This window comes from Oryzias latipes, chromosome 2, assembly GCF_053564925.1.
Source record: "Oryzias latipes strain Hd-rR chromosome 2, Olatipes_Hd-rR_3.1".
In the NCBI taxonomy this organism is placed as follows: Eukaryota; Metazoa; Chordata; class Actinopteri; order Beloniformes; family Adrianichthyidae; genus Oryzias; species Oryzias latipes.
The window spans coordinates 45,304,745-45,319,868 of NC_136238.1; the positions used below are offsets into that span (position 1 = coordinate 45,304,745).

The 15,124-nt window shown below is 43.3% G+C and overlaps 1 protein-coding gene across 3 annotated transcripts in view; it reads left to right on the plus strand.

Moving 5' to 3' along the window:
- Positions 1-15,124, plus strand: part of LOC101169930 (uncharacterized) — an 85,373-nt gene that overhangs the window by 34,725 nt on the left and 35,524 nt on the right. For all 3 annotated transcript variants that reach the window (XR_013653042.1, XM_078940328.1, XM_023963854.2), the window contains exons 26-33: positions 1,806-2,026; positions 2,101-2,292; positions 4,712-4,869; positions 4,947-5,189; positions 5,567-5,712; positions 5,843-6,000; positions 6,401-6,584; positions 6,670-7,134. Coding sequence is in view for 2 of the 3 variants with exons in the window: in XM_078940328.1 (XP_078796454.1) it covers positions 1,806-2,026; positions 2,101-2,292; positions 4,712-4,869; positions 4,947-5,189; positions 5,567-5,712; positions 5,843-6,000; positions 6,401-6,584; positions 6,670-7,134 (1,767 nt within the window). In the remaining variant the exon portion in view is untranslated. The remainder of the gene's footprint in view (positions 1-1,805; positions 2,027-2,100; positions 2,293-4,711; positions 4,870-4,946; positions 5,190-5,566; positions 5,713-5,842; positions 6,001-6,400; positions 6,585-6,669; positions 7,135-15,124) is intronic.

The following is a 15,124-nucleotide window of genomic DNA, read 5'->3' on the forward strand; positions in this document are numbered from 1 at the left end:
GCCCTGCTTGCTGGTCTTCCAAAAACCAACATTAGGAACCTTCAGCTTCTCCAGAACTCTGCTGCACAAGTTCTTACAAAGACCAGGAGGCGAGCTCACATCACCCCAATTTTAAAATCCCTGCATTGGCTCCCCATATGCTTCAGGATTGATTTTAAGATATTTAAGATTTTAAGATACTTTAACGGTTTTTAAATGTTTTAACGGTCTTGCGCCTTCTTATTTATCAGACATTTTAGTAAAGTATGAACCCTCGCGGACCCTGAGATCCTCTGGCACTGATCTGTTAACCATTCCAACTGTAAACACCAAAACCTACGGAGAAGCCTCTTTTCAGCACTATGGCCCCCGTTTATGGAACAGTCTGCCAGAGGACCTGAGAGCCGCAGAGAACATTAATGCTTTTAAGAAAAGGCTCAAGACCCATCTGTTTAAACTGGCTTTTAACTAATTTTTTACTACCACTATTTATTTATTTTGTTAGGATTGGAGTAGCTGGACCCAAAAATGCAGGCAGGGAATTAGTTAGAATTTGTGAATTTTATAGTAGGATGAAAGGGGGTTGGGCTTTGGATCTTTGGCGTTGGTCTTTGGGTTCTTTGATGTTGGTTTTGGTCTTGGTACTTTGGGTTTTGTTCTTTGGGGTTGATTGTGAGTCCTTGTGGCTAGGGTTGGGAGGCTCCAACTACTAGCGTTTCCAACATCTTGTTTTCGTGCTCAGCCTGTTTCTTATTTGTCATTTCTTATTTGTCATTTCTCATTATCTCTCCCCACTAGGTAGGGGTTGGGAGATGTGAAAGAAGTGGGGGGTTGTGTAGGTACTGGGAGGGGGGCCCTATTTCTATTGTTATTTATTTATTTATTTTTGTGCTTGTTTATTTTAATTTTCATGTTTGTTTTTATATTATTTATCTTGTTTTAATGTAAAGCACTTTGTGTTACACTTTTATATGAAAAGTGCTTTATAAATAAAGTTTGATTGATTGATGGTTGGGAATAGCTCCCTCCGTGGCCAGTCGGAGCTCGTTTGCTTGTCATGTGAGCAGACCGACAGCCACTGCTGTATGGGGAAGCAGCAAATTCGGACCTCCTAAATCTTATTATATTTTACTTATTTTCATGGAGACAATAGTAAATAGATCCCTTAGTTTGATTCTTATTTTTATTAATGTCCTATTGAATGAATGTGGGTCACAGAGACACAGATGTAGCGGCGGAAAGCTGCTTTTCTGGCAGGACGGAGAGCGTACCGGAGTGTGAATGAACCCAGACATGGAGACGTGATTTCCGATGCTTTTGTGCTTTTTTTAAATTAAATAAATCTGATCTCTAAACATCCTCTGTGAATCCGAGCTTGTTAATGAGATAAACACAGACAGAAATGTAAAGGTATCTGCTGTAAATCCAAATATTTTTACCCATGTCCCATCACGGGCTCCTTACCCCCAGGTGACCTAAACACATATAACAGTTGCTATGGAACTAAAATCCAGAAACGGAAAAGCAGCCATTTTAAAAAACAGTTTACTGAAATAATCACATGCAGCTCTGACCAGGTTGGCATATGTGCTAGGGGGAGAGCGGGGCCTGTAGCAGCTGCTCAGCCAGTAAGGGCGAGTCAGAATTGGGCGGCAAGAGCAGGGGCAGGTTGCACCTGTGGGCTAACGCCTAACAACGCCGCTTGGGGCTTGAATAGTGTTTTTTTTTTTTTTTTTTTTTAGGATTTGGATGTTGATTAGATCCTGAGCAATAATCAAAGCAGCTCAAATACATACTAATGGTTCTCATGCTTTGTCTTTTTACAGGACAGACTCAAAGATTTTTGAAGATGCAGTGGAGCTGCAGTACTTTTTAATCAAGATCAGGGATGAGTTATGCAAGAATGGAGAGATCCTAATGTCCACTGCACTCCGTTACACTTTGAAACACTTGCAAAGTGATGTAGATCGGGAAAAAAGAGAGAAAGTTCCCAGAGAGATTGAGGAGGATAGGAAGAAAGCAGAAGAGGAACAGGAGAAAAACAAAGGTAGTTGATTTAGTATTCATGCATGAAAACACAGGAATCTCTCGTCCTAAAATGTATCTGAAATGTTTCTGCAGATAAAAAAGAGAGAACAACCCATTATGTACAAAGAGATCCCTGGAAACCAAATTCTCTTCTCAAGTATGTAAAGGAATGCTCCTTTGACAACATCACTTACAGCGTGGGAGAATTTGTCTATGTGGAGCCATCAGAAGTGTACTTCAAGCCTCACATTGTCTGCATTGATCGTCTGTGGGAAGACAGCGCTGGTAACCCTCAAAGGACTGTTTGTCACAGATATATGTGACATGGCATTACATGTAGAGCACCAGAGTGTCACTGCTACAATAACCGAGCTTCTTATTTATAATAGATTGATAGAATTTATGCCAGACTCAGTCCAAAAGAAGGTGTACACGAACCCACTACATAAAAAAAGCAGTGTCAAGAATACACAAGTTAAGAAGCAGTGTTAGGAAAATTACTATAGTTCATAAAAAAATACATTAATTAAAAGAGTGTTAATTCTGAGGGACAAACAGCTCACTAGCACTCGCCCTCCTTGGCTTATTTAAACGCACCCTAAGGGCCTCATTGTACACCACCTGCAGCTTTCTCATACTGGTACTTTTATAGTTTGTCCACAGATGAGCTGTATACAGAGGAGGACAAAATGCTTTAAATAACACCACCTCGACTCCTTCTTTACACATGCTAAACTTTAGAGAAAGAGTGTTGGCTTGGCCATATACACCATGACACTGCCTGTAGATATCTGCATCATCTGACAAGTCTTCTGAAATGACATGCCCAAGATACTTTATCTTATTAGTTCACACGAGTACAGCATTTGATAGGTCAAAACCAGGGAAATTGTGGTTTTAGTGTTCTTTTGTCCGAGAAATCATAATCAGACTTTTTTGTGCATTTAATGTGATGTCATTATCAAGCCCATAAGCTGAACAGATGTTACCAAATTGAAGACCAGCAGTACTTGGACTCAACACAACTAGATCGTCAGCAAACATCAAATGGTTGACAATGAGATCTTCAGCCACACAAGTGTGAACAACAAGTACTTTAGGTTTGAGAGACAGTTTATCCACATAAAAATTAAAAAGAATAGGAGAGAGAATAGTGTAAGGTCTGAAACCCTATTTTCCTCATTTGACCTGCATTGTTTGTTGAGCATACCAATATGCCAGAATACACACAACACATTTAGGTACACATCTCTCTACCAGTTTTATAAATAATTTCTTATGATTTACTCTGTCAAAAGCTTTACAGTCATCTAGATAACAGTGAAACAGAAATAGATCATTTCTTTAAGATCATATATACACATGTCAGGACCCATCTTTTCTTTAAACCCAAATGGATTATCAGTCATTTTTACAAACTCTGGAATCCTGTCCAGCAGGATTATCTCATAGAGTTTTGATAGAAAACTGGCTAGAGCTATCAGTCTGTCATTTTCAGAGCAACCAATTTTTCCAGCTATGTTTTTATCCCTGCTACTAAACATAAGAGTTATCATAGAGTCTGGTTAAAATCCATGAACATTAAAGCTGTAAAACACATGGCAAGTAGTGGGATTACACTTGCACTGGCAAACTTTACATACTCAGATACCCCATCAAGTCCAGTAGCTTTGTTGTTTGACAGTTTGGAGATAGCTTGGTGGACATTATGCGCTGTGATTACACCAGCGGTATCAGTGTCCTTTGCTACAAACAGATCCCTCTGGACACAGTGAAATATTCTTATATAGTGTTGTCACCATAGTTCTAAAATATTTTCAGTGCCACAGACCCCATCTACCATACATGGAATTGTTTTAGGGCCAGAAGTATTAACTTTGACTTCTTTTCATCAGATTTTTATTTATTTATTTATTTATTTTGAATTAGGACATTGCATATTAAACAATGTTTCAGCAGCTGCTTTGACATAAATATGGCAGCTTCATCCGTTGTCCTAAAGCAGGATAAGAGGTTCAACAGTTACATTGACAACGCAATACAATAGCACAATATTAGTGGTAAAAATATTTACAAAGGTTATTTACAATTTGATTTTTGATTTGAAATGGTTTATTTCAAGCAATCAAATAGAAATAATCAATAAAAAGCAAGTCTAAAAAAGTCAAAAAAAAACAACGATAACTAACATCTGCAGGACTGGTTTGTTTTCAGCCATTGTTTAAGAGCTGTTTGGAACAAACCAGTCCTGCAGACCTTAGTTATTGTTTTTTTGGATGTTGTTACAACATAGCCATGGAATCAGCTCTCATTGCCTGGTCCTTTTTACAAATAAAACTTATTTCATACATTTCTAAATGCAATTGCTTCTCTAGGAGGAGAAATATTAGTTAATAATTTATCTGAATGTACAGTGTACATCGACACTGCATCTTCTGAGAGTGCTCCAATCCAAATATGAGGAATTTTCATGATTGTAACCTGGCCTCAAAGGTAAACTCAGCATTTGCATCTTAAAAGAAATATGATCAGCAAATGATAGTTCATAAAAATGTTCATAGTAGTCAGAGACCCATGAGCATCAGCTGTTGTGAAGTCAAATGCCATGCTTCACTGATGTGTGTACCTATCTTCAGGCAGCAACATTTCAGTTGAGTGTATTCTGCTGTATATTTTGAAATGAATCTATTGTTGTTCCTTGAAGGTGTGATGTGGCTCTATGGCTGCTGGTTCAAGCGGCCAAGTGAAACTATTCACATAGTTTCACAAACCTTTCTGGAAAAAGAAGTCTTCAAGAGCTGCTACCGCAGCAGAGTGCCCATCAGTAAAGTTCTCGGCAAATGTGTGGTTGTTTTTGTGAAGGTTAGACACCCCCCAAAAAGGTTTCATATGACAATAGAACTGTAGTGAATTTAGGTGTCTTTTTGTGATTCACGTAGGATTACTTCGAAATGCAACCTGAGGGCTTCAAACCTGCAGATGTGTATGTGTGTGAGTCCCGCTATGTTGGTAAAGTCAAGCCCTTCAAGAAAATCCAAAAATGGTTCTTGCCAAAGAGTCCAGTAAAGTTGGTGCCCCGGGTGGTGCCTCTGCCCGTCGTTCGTGTGCCCTCCATGTTTGCCAAACCGGACCTGGACAAAGCGTCCTTCTCTCATGCAAACCCCGGCAGTTTTGAAGACAAGGTGAGGTGAAGCACCTGCTTGATTTGATTGTTGTTTGTTGCAGTTAAATGAGATCAACCTTTCTTAAAGATTCTTGACATATTTAGTAAACCTTTTAGATTCTGCTGACTTGAGTCAGTGTAAACAAAAGCTATATTTACTATCAAACTACATGTATGCCACTATTTTTGGTGTTAACGCATGTTTAGCTGTTTCATGAAGTCTCTGTTGTCCGGACTCTTCCTTAGTAATAAAAACCTATATTTGCTGGAAAAAATAAAATCTGGATGTTTGTGCTTGAAAACTCATATGCTTACATTTAATTCTGGCAGCAAAGAACTCTATTTCAAATTAGAAACTGTCAAGATTTGAATGTTTGTGAATGTTTAACATTTCAGGAGCGAGAGGATGTTCCCATGGAGATAAATGGAGCCGAGCCAGGCTGCCAGTACTTTGAACAGTTATGCTACAATAACATGTGGTTTAAACTTGGAGACTGCGTTTACATCCAGTCACATGGATTGTCAAAGCCCCGGGTTGCCAGGTTGGTGAAAATAAACCAAGCATAGTCAAGAAAAACCTCTGAACAAGAAATAGGTTTTGAGAAATGTCAGTGTTGCAAGTACAATTCTTAATTTGCGATCCCTCATGCAGTTTCACTGACTTGTCTACAGAATTGAGAAGCTGTGGTTGCAGAATGGAACCACCTTCTTCTTTGGACCTATTTTCATTCATCCTGAGGAAACGGAGCACGAACCCACAAAGATGTTTTACAAGAGAGAGGTTTTTCTAAGTCACCTGGAGGAAACCTTGCCCATGACTTGTGTCCTAGGTACGGCACAGCCATATAGCCGTCTCTGAATGTGGGCCTTCAAACGTTATTGATAAAAAAAAAAAGTGCTTTTCATGTTGTCAAAGAGCTTTACAAACGAAAGCCAAACATAGGCACAACATTTTGAAATTAAAGCCAACCTCCTCCCCCACCCACCATTGACATTCACCCATACACCCCAAGACCCCTACATAAAGAATGCAGGCATGAAAACAGGGCACACCCCAAGACCCCTACATAAAGAATGCAGGCATGAAAACAGGGCTGGAATTGTAAGAGGAACTTCTAGCTTGGCTCTATTGTGAGGAAACATTATAATGAAGCCCTGGGGCCAAAATCATGTCATTAAAAAAAGTCTATTTTCCAACTGACTTGGTAACGACCCTTGTTGTGTTTCCAGGCAAATGTATGGTGTCCTCCTTTAAGGAGTACCTGTCATGCAGACCTACAGAATACTCCGAGGAGGACATCCTGCTGTGTGAGAGCAGCTACATTGAGACAGAGAAACAAGTGAAAAAGTTAGAGGGTCTGAAGCGCTTCTCATATTCTGCCAAAGTGGTGGAAGATGAGATTTACTATTTCAGGTTTGGAAAGTCAAAAAGAACTTCTCCTCTGATCTAAACTGAATCAGATCCTTCTTTTACCATCTTGTTTTGGTGTTTTGTGTAGGAAACTCTATGTACCACAGAAGGAAGCTTCACCCTTTTTGGACAAGAAGATAGATGAGGTTAAACTGGCAGACATGGATGACGGACATGATGACATGGAAGACATGGACAAGGATGATGATGCTCCTGTGACACCTTCAATGCCTCAAATGCAAAGCTCTCTGTCAAGTGACATGGACATGATGCCATACACAGAGGAAGACTTCAGGCCACCGCCAGTGGGTCGTCGGGTCATGGAGCTCCTCAGGGACCTCTATGTTTCTGTAATGAGCCACCAGAAAAAGAAGCACCGATGCAATAGTGACTTTCTGGCTGAGATTCCTGCTGTGGATCCTGCTGCCCCTGAGAAACCACCTCTCAACTTTGAAATAATCCGAATGAACCTGGAGCGTGGTCGCTACAGGAGGCTGGACGTCTTTCAGGAGCACATGTTTGAAGTGTTGAAGAAGGCAAGGAGGCTACACAGGTATGACAACCTTTGAAAAAGGAATTAAAGAGGAGGTCACATAGTCTTACTTAGAGTGCCTTGTGAAAGTTTTCGGCCCCCTTTAACTGTGTAACCTTTTGCCACATTTCAGGGTTCAAACATAAAGGTATAAAACTGAATTTTTTTCTGAAGAACGAAGAACCAAAACTGCCCAGTACCAGAAATCCTTCATACCCAATGCAAAAACCCTGTACAACAGCTCACAATACAAAAGATAACCTTAGCACATTTTTTATTATCTATTTTTCTTTCCTTTTTGCACATTCCTTTTGCACATCTTTTTACCTGCACTGTTCTGTAAAGAGCTTTTTAAATTATACTATACTTCACTAATCTGGCCTTTATGGAAGAGTTTCAAGATTTTTTAAACATATCCATAAAAACTGTTGTTTAAAGTTACCCACAAGCCACCTGGGAGACATGCCAAACATGTGGAAGAAGAAGCTCTGGTCTGAAAAATCCAACTTTTTGGCAACAATGAAAAATGTTCCGTTTGGCGTAAAAGCAACACAGCTCATCACCCTGAACACACCATCCCCACTGTAAAGCATGGTGGTGGCCCCATCATGGTTTGGTCCTGCTTTTCTTCAGCAGGGACAGGGAGGATGGTTGGAATTGATGGGAAGATGGATGGAGCCAAATCCAGAAGCATTCTGGAAGAAAACCTGATGGAGTCTGTACAGACCTTAGACTGGGACAGAGATTTGTTTTCCAACAATGATCCAAAACATAAAGAAAATCTACAATGGACTGGTTCACAAATCAACATATCCAGGTGTTAGAACAGCCAGAGTCCAGACCTGAATCCAATGGAATCTGTGGAATGTTCTCTATTCAAACTCACTGAGCTCTAGCTGTTTTGCAAGGAGGAATGGGCAAGAATTTCAGTCTCTCCATGTGCGACACTGATAGAGATAAACCCCAAGAGACTTAGGTGGCGCCACAAAGTATCAAATTAAGGGGACTGAATAAAGGGGCACGCCCAGTTTTTCTGTTTATTTTTTCAAAAATTTTGAAATGTCCAAATAATTTTGTTCAACTTCACAATTGTGTCCCACTTGTTGATTCTTCAAAAAAATTACATTTTGATATCTTTATGTTGAACCCTGAAATGTGGCAAAAGGTTGAAAAGATGAATGTGGCTGAATACTTTTCAAGGGCCTGTATAAGACTTCTTTTTTTCAACAAATTAAAATTTTAAAGAAATCTACGGCTAGAACAGTAGCATCTAGACCTAGTTTTTTGCATCAGTTTATGTAAAGCACATGTCGGGAATATCCAAAAGAAGTTTGGTGGCCACCTGTGGCAAACTGTCAAATTTGGGGATTTTCACATTTCTGCACAGGACATATGAAGTGATATATATGGCAAGACATTGCAAACAAAACTTTTTTATGTTGCAAATGAAAGTTTTAATTGTTTGCTTTTCAAAAAAACATTTGTTGTTTTCAGAAATGTTATTTTTTTTGCTTTCTAAACATATTTTTTAACGTTTGCAACACAAACTTTTTTAGATGCGTTATGTCTCATCTCGTTTCGGAGGTGTTTCCCATTTTGGCCTTGGGGTTTCCAGTCCATATTCTGCACACATGTTCCTGTATATTATTCCAGCCACTTGATTGTGGCGCTCCATGTATGCTTTACCTGCCAGCATCTTACACCCTGCAGTTATGTGCTGGATTGTTTCAGGCGCCTCTTTGCACAGCCTACACCTTGGGTCTTGTCTGGTGTGGTAGATCCGAGCCTCTATTGCTCTGATGCTCAGGGCTTGTTCCTGAGCTGCCAGGATGAGCGCTTCAGTGCTGTCTTGTAGACCAGCCCTTTCTAGCCATTGGTAGGACTTCTTGAGATCAGCCTCTTCAGTTATGGTCTGGTGGTACATCCCATGCAGGGGTTTGTCTTCCCATGAGGAACTATCAAATCAAATCCCCCATTTTACAATAACATACGTCACTCAAAGTGCTGTGCATAAAATACAATAAAATTTAAAAAACAACATGACAAGACAAACAGTGCGACAACCCCCCCCCCCCACCCCCCCCACCCCCACACACACACATAGAGATACATACGCACACCATGATAAAAAAGTGATAAAATAATGAAATACAGAGACCTGGGTTTGTCCTGAAGTGAGAAAACCACATTTTGGGGACATGTCCTCGTCAGTGACCCCCCCAACCCAAGTTCACGGAGAACACTACCACAGAACCCCCCCAGATCCGAACAAAGAGTCAGACCGGAGAGATCCCATTGCAGCGACCCCGTTCACTGAGAAGGGTCAGTGGAGGATCCCTCAGAGGAAATCACTGGAGGTAAAAATAAAATGTAAAACGAAGAAAATTAAAATTGAACAAGAAACAAATAATTACATAAACCTTAATATTCATTCATTCATTCATTCATTTTCTTAACTGTTTTTCCCTTTCGGGGTTAGGGGGCTGCCGGAGCCTATCCCGGCCACTTCTGGGCGAAGGCAGGGGACAGCCTGGACAAGTCGCCAGTCTGTCGCAGGATAGAACATTCACAATCACACACCCATTCACTCTCACACTCACATCTAGGGACAATTTAGAGTTGCCAATTAACCTATGAAGCATGTTTTTGGACGGTGGGAGGAAGCCGGAGAGAACCCACACATGCACAGGGAGAACATGCAAACTCCACACAGCAAGGTCCCCTGTTGATGTAGTTTTTCACCTCCCCCAGCCGGGACTTGATCCGGAGCCCTTCTTACTGTGAGGCAAGAGCGCTAACCACTGTTCCACCGTGCAGCCCATATCCTCAATAAACCTTAATAGACATATGAAATGCTAAGAGTGACTAAAAAATTAAAAATAAATACAAATAAATAAATATATTTACATACTTATATAAAACTAGTAAAAAGAAAAAATAAATTATTAAAATATCAAATAAATTTCTAAAATTCAACTAAAAGCGAGATTAAAAAGGTAGGTCTGCTGTATTTTGCAGCAGTTGAAGGTTTGCTATCCTTGTTCTGGGAAGACCAAAGAGCAGGGCATTACAGTAATCTAGTCCAGTGTTTTTCAACCAGTGTGCCGCGGCACACTAGTGTGCCGTGGGAGATGGTCAAGTGTGCCGTGGGAAATTACCCTCATTAATCATTCACTGATCTAAAAACATTTTCCATCTCCAGGAAATCAGCTCTTTGTTCATCCAAACAGGCCCTGATAAAACACTGAGTAGTGAGGAATATAAAAGATCTTAAAATTACTTTTTCTTTGTGTTTATTTGATTCTATTAAAGACATTTTGATAAGAATGACGGTATTTACCTGCAGCTATAGCGGTTTGCGGAAAAGTCCCGCCCCTTTACCTGTCTCCGCCAATCATTGTTGAAGGCTTAATCACATGTCAGCAGTCTGACCAATCAGAAGTGGTTAAAGTATTCACTTCCTTGTCCCGATTTAGCTCATAAAGTCTCTCAGTTCCAACAAAAATACCAGCTAAAGCTCGTCTTTAGCGGTGTAGCTTTCCACAGAGTCCGGTGTCAGACCGTGAACAAAACAATGAAGCTCACAGACGCGAGTCTTTCTGCCCTTTTTCGGCAGTTTTCACACTACATCTCCCATGATGCATTGGCTTAAAGGGCCAGTGTACCAGCGCACAATGAGTGAGCTTGACATGTCTAGAAACCTCAACGGACAATTTAACTTTTATTTCATCTCTTAGAAAAAACAGCCGCAACTTCCTGCTTTTTTGGCCACAATTATCACAAAATGCACGTGAGATTGCGGGGGGGGGGGCTGTCGATCAATAGAGACCATGAATTTCTGCTTATTTTTTTTTTATTTTTTGGATGCTGGTGTGCCGCGGGATTTTTGTCAATGTTAAAGTGTGCCGTGGCTCAAAAAAGGTTGAAAAACACTGATCTAGTCTACTGGTAATGAAAGCATGCATTCAGTTACAGCGACACGTTGATTGGTCGAGCGGCAGTACGGATTGTGTGATGCATGATGGGATACGTATGAAGCATGTAGCCTTCGGATGCAAAGGGACTACCAAAGAGTATGTTGATTAAAGACAAGTTACCCACCCTGAATATTAATTTGCCTGTTCAACCCTAAAGTACAACATCCCATACCACAGTGGTTCTCCAGCTGCCCGTCTGCAGGCATGACAAACAAGATTAAGATATTCCTTTATTAGTCCCACGATGGGGAAATTTCCTCATTGCAGCAGCAGTACTGGGCAGAGAGAGAGCAATATATAAAAGAAACAAAACTTCGGAGTCAGTATAAACACATATACACAATATACGCGCATACATTTCTAAAAAAAATGCACATGATGGCTGTATAGTCAGTTATTGCACAGGGTAAGATAAATAAGACAGAGCTGATGGTGTTGTTTAACGTGGTTCACTGGGAGCAGCTAAGGTTGTACCGTCTGATGGCAGAAGGTAGAAACGACCTGCGGTGTCGCTTAGAGCTGTGACGGTGTCGAATTTTTCATCACCGCGGTGATGAACCACCAGGGGGCGCGGTGTCGCCACCCCCCCCCCCCCCCCCCCCCCCCCCAAAAAAAAAAAAAACACAAAATCCCCCGGCGGCCGCATCGGAAATAAATAAATACAGTTACAACGTACTATTCTTTGTTAACAATGACAACAAATGACAACAACTAACAGCTACATATCTAACTTGTGAACTAACTATAGGTGTTGTAGATTGACTGTGTGTGAGCGCGGAGCGTCTTGTGTAGGAATAGGAGGAAGGTGCGCACACATGTGTTGGGGGGGGGGTGTTGATTCTTCTGCAGCGGACCGCTCTGGAGCTGCACGCAAGTTTCACCTGTGTTCTCTGGTTCAGACATCTTCTCAGAATATTATTTATTGCCCAGTAATAAACAGACTGCAGACACTTTGTCACCTCTCCGGTTGCCATGAAGCCTGACACCCATTAAGAACGCGGGGCAGGAGGCTCCGCTTTTGTTTATACAGACACGTAACGTTACGCTGCAAAAAATAGTTCCCAAACAAAACATGTAGTGATTTTCAAGGAAATCTAACAGCGTGCGTTCATGTTTGGTGTTACGGATTGAAGGCGGACAGTAACACCCCCCCCCCCCCCCCCCCAACACAAAATCCTCCGGTGGGCGGCCGGTGGGGAGAGGAGCCAGAAAGCCGGTGGGGGCTTTCTGGCTCCTCTCTCTCTGTGTGGGGTGGATCGTGCTGGGCCTGGGGCGTCGGTGCCTCGGGGGATGGGGCCCTGAGGCTGGGGGACCTGGGCCCTATGCTGGGGGGGGCGCTGGGGGACGGCTGTTTGACCACTGGGGGACAGTCTACCAGCTGTCCCCAACTTACCCCCTTCCTCATATAATCTCATATTAGGATGAAAGGATGCACTTTGGGGGGGGGGGCTACTTGGCAGTGGTCCCCCTCCCGTGGTTGCCGTATGAAATGCCCCCCCCCCCCCCCCCCCCCCCTCTCTCGGTTTTATTTGCACCTTAGACATGTAGGGCCCTTGGTAGGGGGGGTGCTTGGACATCACTGCCAGCAAGCAGTAGATGTCCTCCTAGTGCCCTACCCGCCAATTTTAACCGCACCTTAGACATTTAGGGACCCTTGGTGGGGAGGGTGAGGGGACGACACTGTGAGTAATCAAGGAATGTCCTCTCTATGCCCTACCCACCAATTTTAACTGCACCCCCTTAGTACACACACCTTTTACTCCTCATAATATACATTCAAACACAAACACACACACATGCACACATACACCCTCACAAACACACGCACACACATTTTGCAAGGAAGGTGGCTCCTAGGTAGGGTCCATCCTGATGGGTGACTGACATCCCGATGGACAGACCACCATCATGATGCCACGCCCCCGCCACGTTGCGAGTCGACACCATAAGCCGCGGTTACATGTACAAAATATCTTGATGGTATCAATGGTCGGATTAGAATCCAACCGTGTACATGGGCCCAGAAAAATGTTTTCAGAATATAAAAACGTTCACTAAGGTCACAATTTCGGTCGGAATAAATCATTCGCACATGCGCAGTAGGGTTTGAAAACCGGAAGAGGATACAACTTCCGCCGAGCTGCTTTTTTTCCAAACTTTATTGAATGTAACAATTCAATACAAAACAATGTTAAACAGCACAGAGCAGCTATATACATTGACATGTCAGCTCGGTAAAATACGAGACGATCTTCTAAACGTGCTTTTAATAATGTTACGGTTATTATGAAACACCTGTTCGCTCATCATTTGAATTTTAATCCGTGTGGTCAGTGCGTTTTCTGAACGAAACCAGGATTAGCAGTATGCTAACACGGGCTAACAACATTAGCTTTGGGTGGCGCTGCACCTTAAACATGTAAGAATAACATCAGCCTTTATTTAGTCGGGACACGACTGGGAACACAAATCCACGTGGTTGTTTGAATGTTTTCTAAGGACTGAGCGACATTTCTGCTTTGAAGCTCAAACCGCTGTGTGTCTGCTGACGATCCGAGCTCTGCTCAGACACACACTTTAGACCCGGTTCTGAGTTCGGTTGCTTGTACCCCTAGAGCTGCGGGACGGAGCCCCCCCCCCCGACAATGTCATCGTCCATCCCGATGGTTGACAGCAAACATCGTCAACGGCCAATTTAGGGGACATCGCCCAACCCTAGTCTTAGGTCCATCTGTCCCCTACCCCATCCCTGGTGGGGGGTACTGGGCCCTTGGCAGTGGCAGCCGTGTCCCCTGGGTGCCAGTTTCCTGGGCCCGGCGGGGCTGTCTCTGCGCGGGGAGGGGGTTCACATGTCCGTTTCCCTGTGGGGTGGGTTCGGGTTTTCCCCCTGGGCGCTAGGCCCGCATTCCAACTGTGGCTGAGACTGGTCGGCCTACGTTTACAACACCCCTTGCGGGCCCCCCTTTTCTCCGGGGTGCCCCCCTCCTGGGTGGGGCCGGCTGTCCCCTGCCTTGCTCCTTCCTGGACCAACCGTGGGCCGGGTTGGTGGCTGCCTGGAGCGCAGAGCTGGTCTCCCTTGGGGGGTCCTGGCTCGTACCTAGGGTTGGGGCGGGGGGATGCCCAGATCTCCTGGGTGGTGATGAGGTGCTCGTCTGGGGCTGTTGGCACTCTTCTCGGGCGGGACCCTGCGTTGGGCCCTCCCGGCGCGGCGGGGGGCTGCTCCCCTGGTTGGGCTGGGGCGGCGCTCTCTTCCCCCCATGCCTCCCGGCTCTCTGGCTCTGGGGACCTTGTGGGGGTCCTGCTGGCCCTGGCCTGGGTGGCGGATGTGGACGCCCGGGGGGCGGTTGTTTCTGCCTGCTGCTGGGTGGCGTTGGGGGTTCTGACTGCCGCTGCTGCTGCGGCGGGGGTCTTGGTGTGGGTATGGCTGGACACTCTCCCTACTTCTTTTCACATTCCATCATCCATTTAGAAGAACATAAACACTCACCTGAGCACAGGTGTTAGCTCACCTTTGCACTAACAGTTTGCATGATTGAATGAATGAAATATTTCACACCAGTTTGTTTAAAGGCATAAGTATGCGTGTGTGAAATATATCTGTATTGTGTACATGTTGACATGTGGACATTTTTGCAGCTAACAGGTGTGTTTATAACATCTGAGTGTGTGTGTGGACAGGCCCCGGCCTTTGAGATTTACACTTGAACCTTACCGTAATGATAAACATCCAGTAAAGTTGTTGCTTTAGGCTGCATCATGGTTTTATCCCCCCTCTCCTATTATCACCCTCCTATCCCCCCCCCCCCCCCCCTCTAACATCCCTCTCTCTTCTTCCCTCCTTTCCTTTTCCGTCCGGTCCAACACCAAAGATTTTCAAATATGATGGAATTTGTCTGAAGATTAATAACCCCTGTTGTAAAAGTAAAATATGTCCAACACAAGAGGCATTCAGCTCTCATGTGTTTGCCGAGCTGTTGGACAGGACAAGTTAAAAATAAATAAATAAATAAAATAATAAAAGTTTGGCCTCAAAA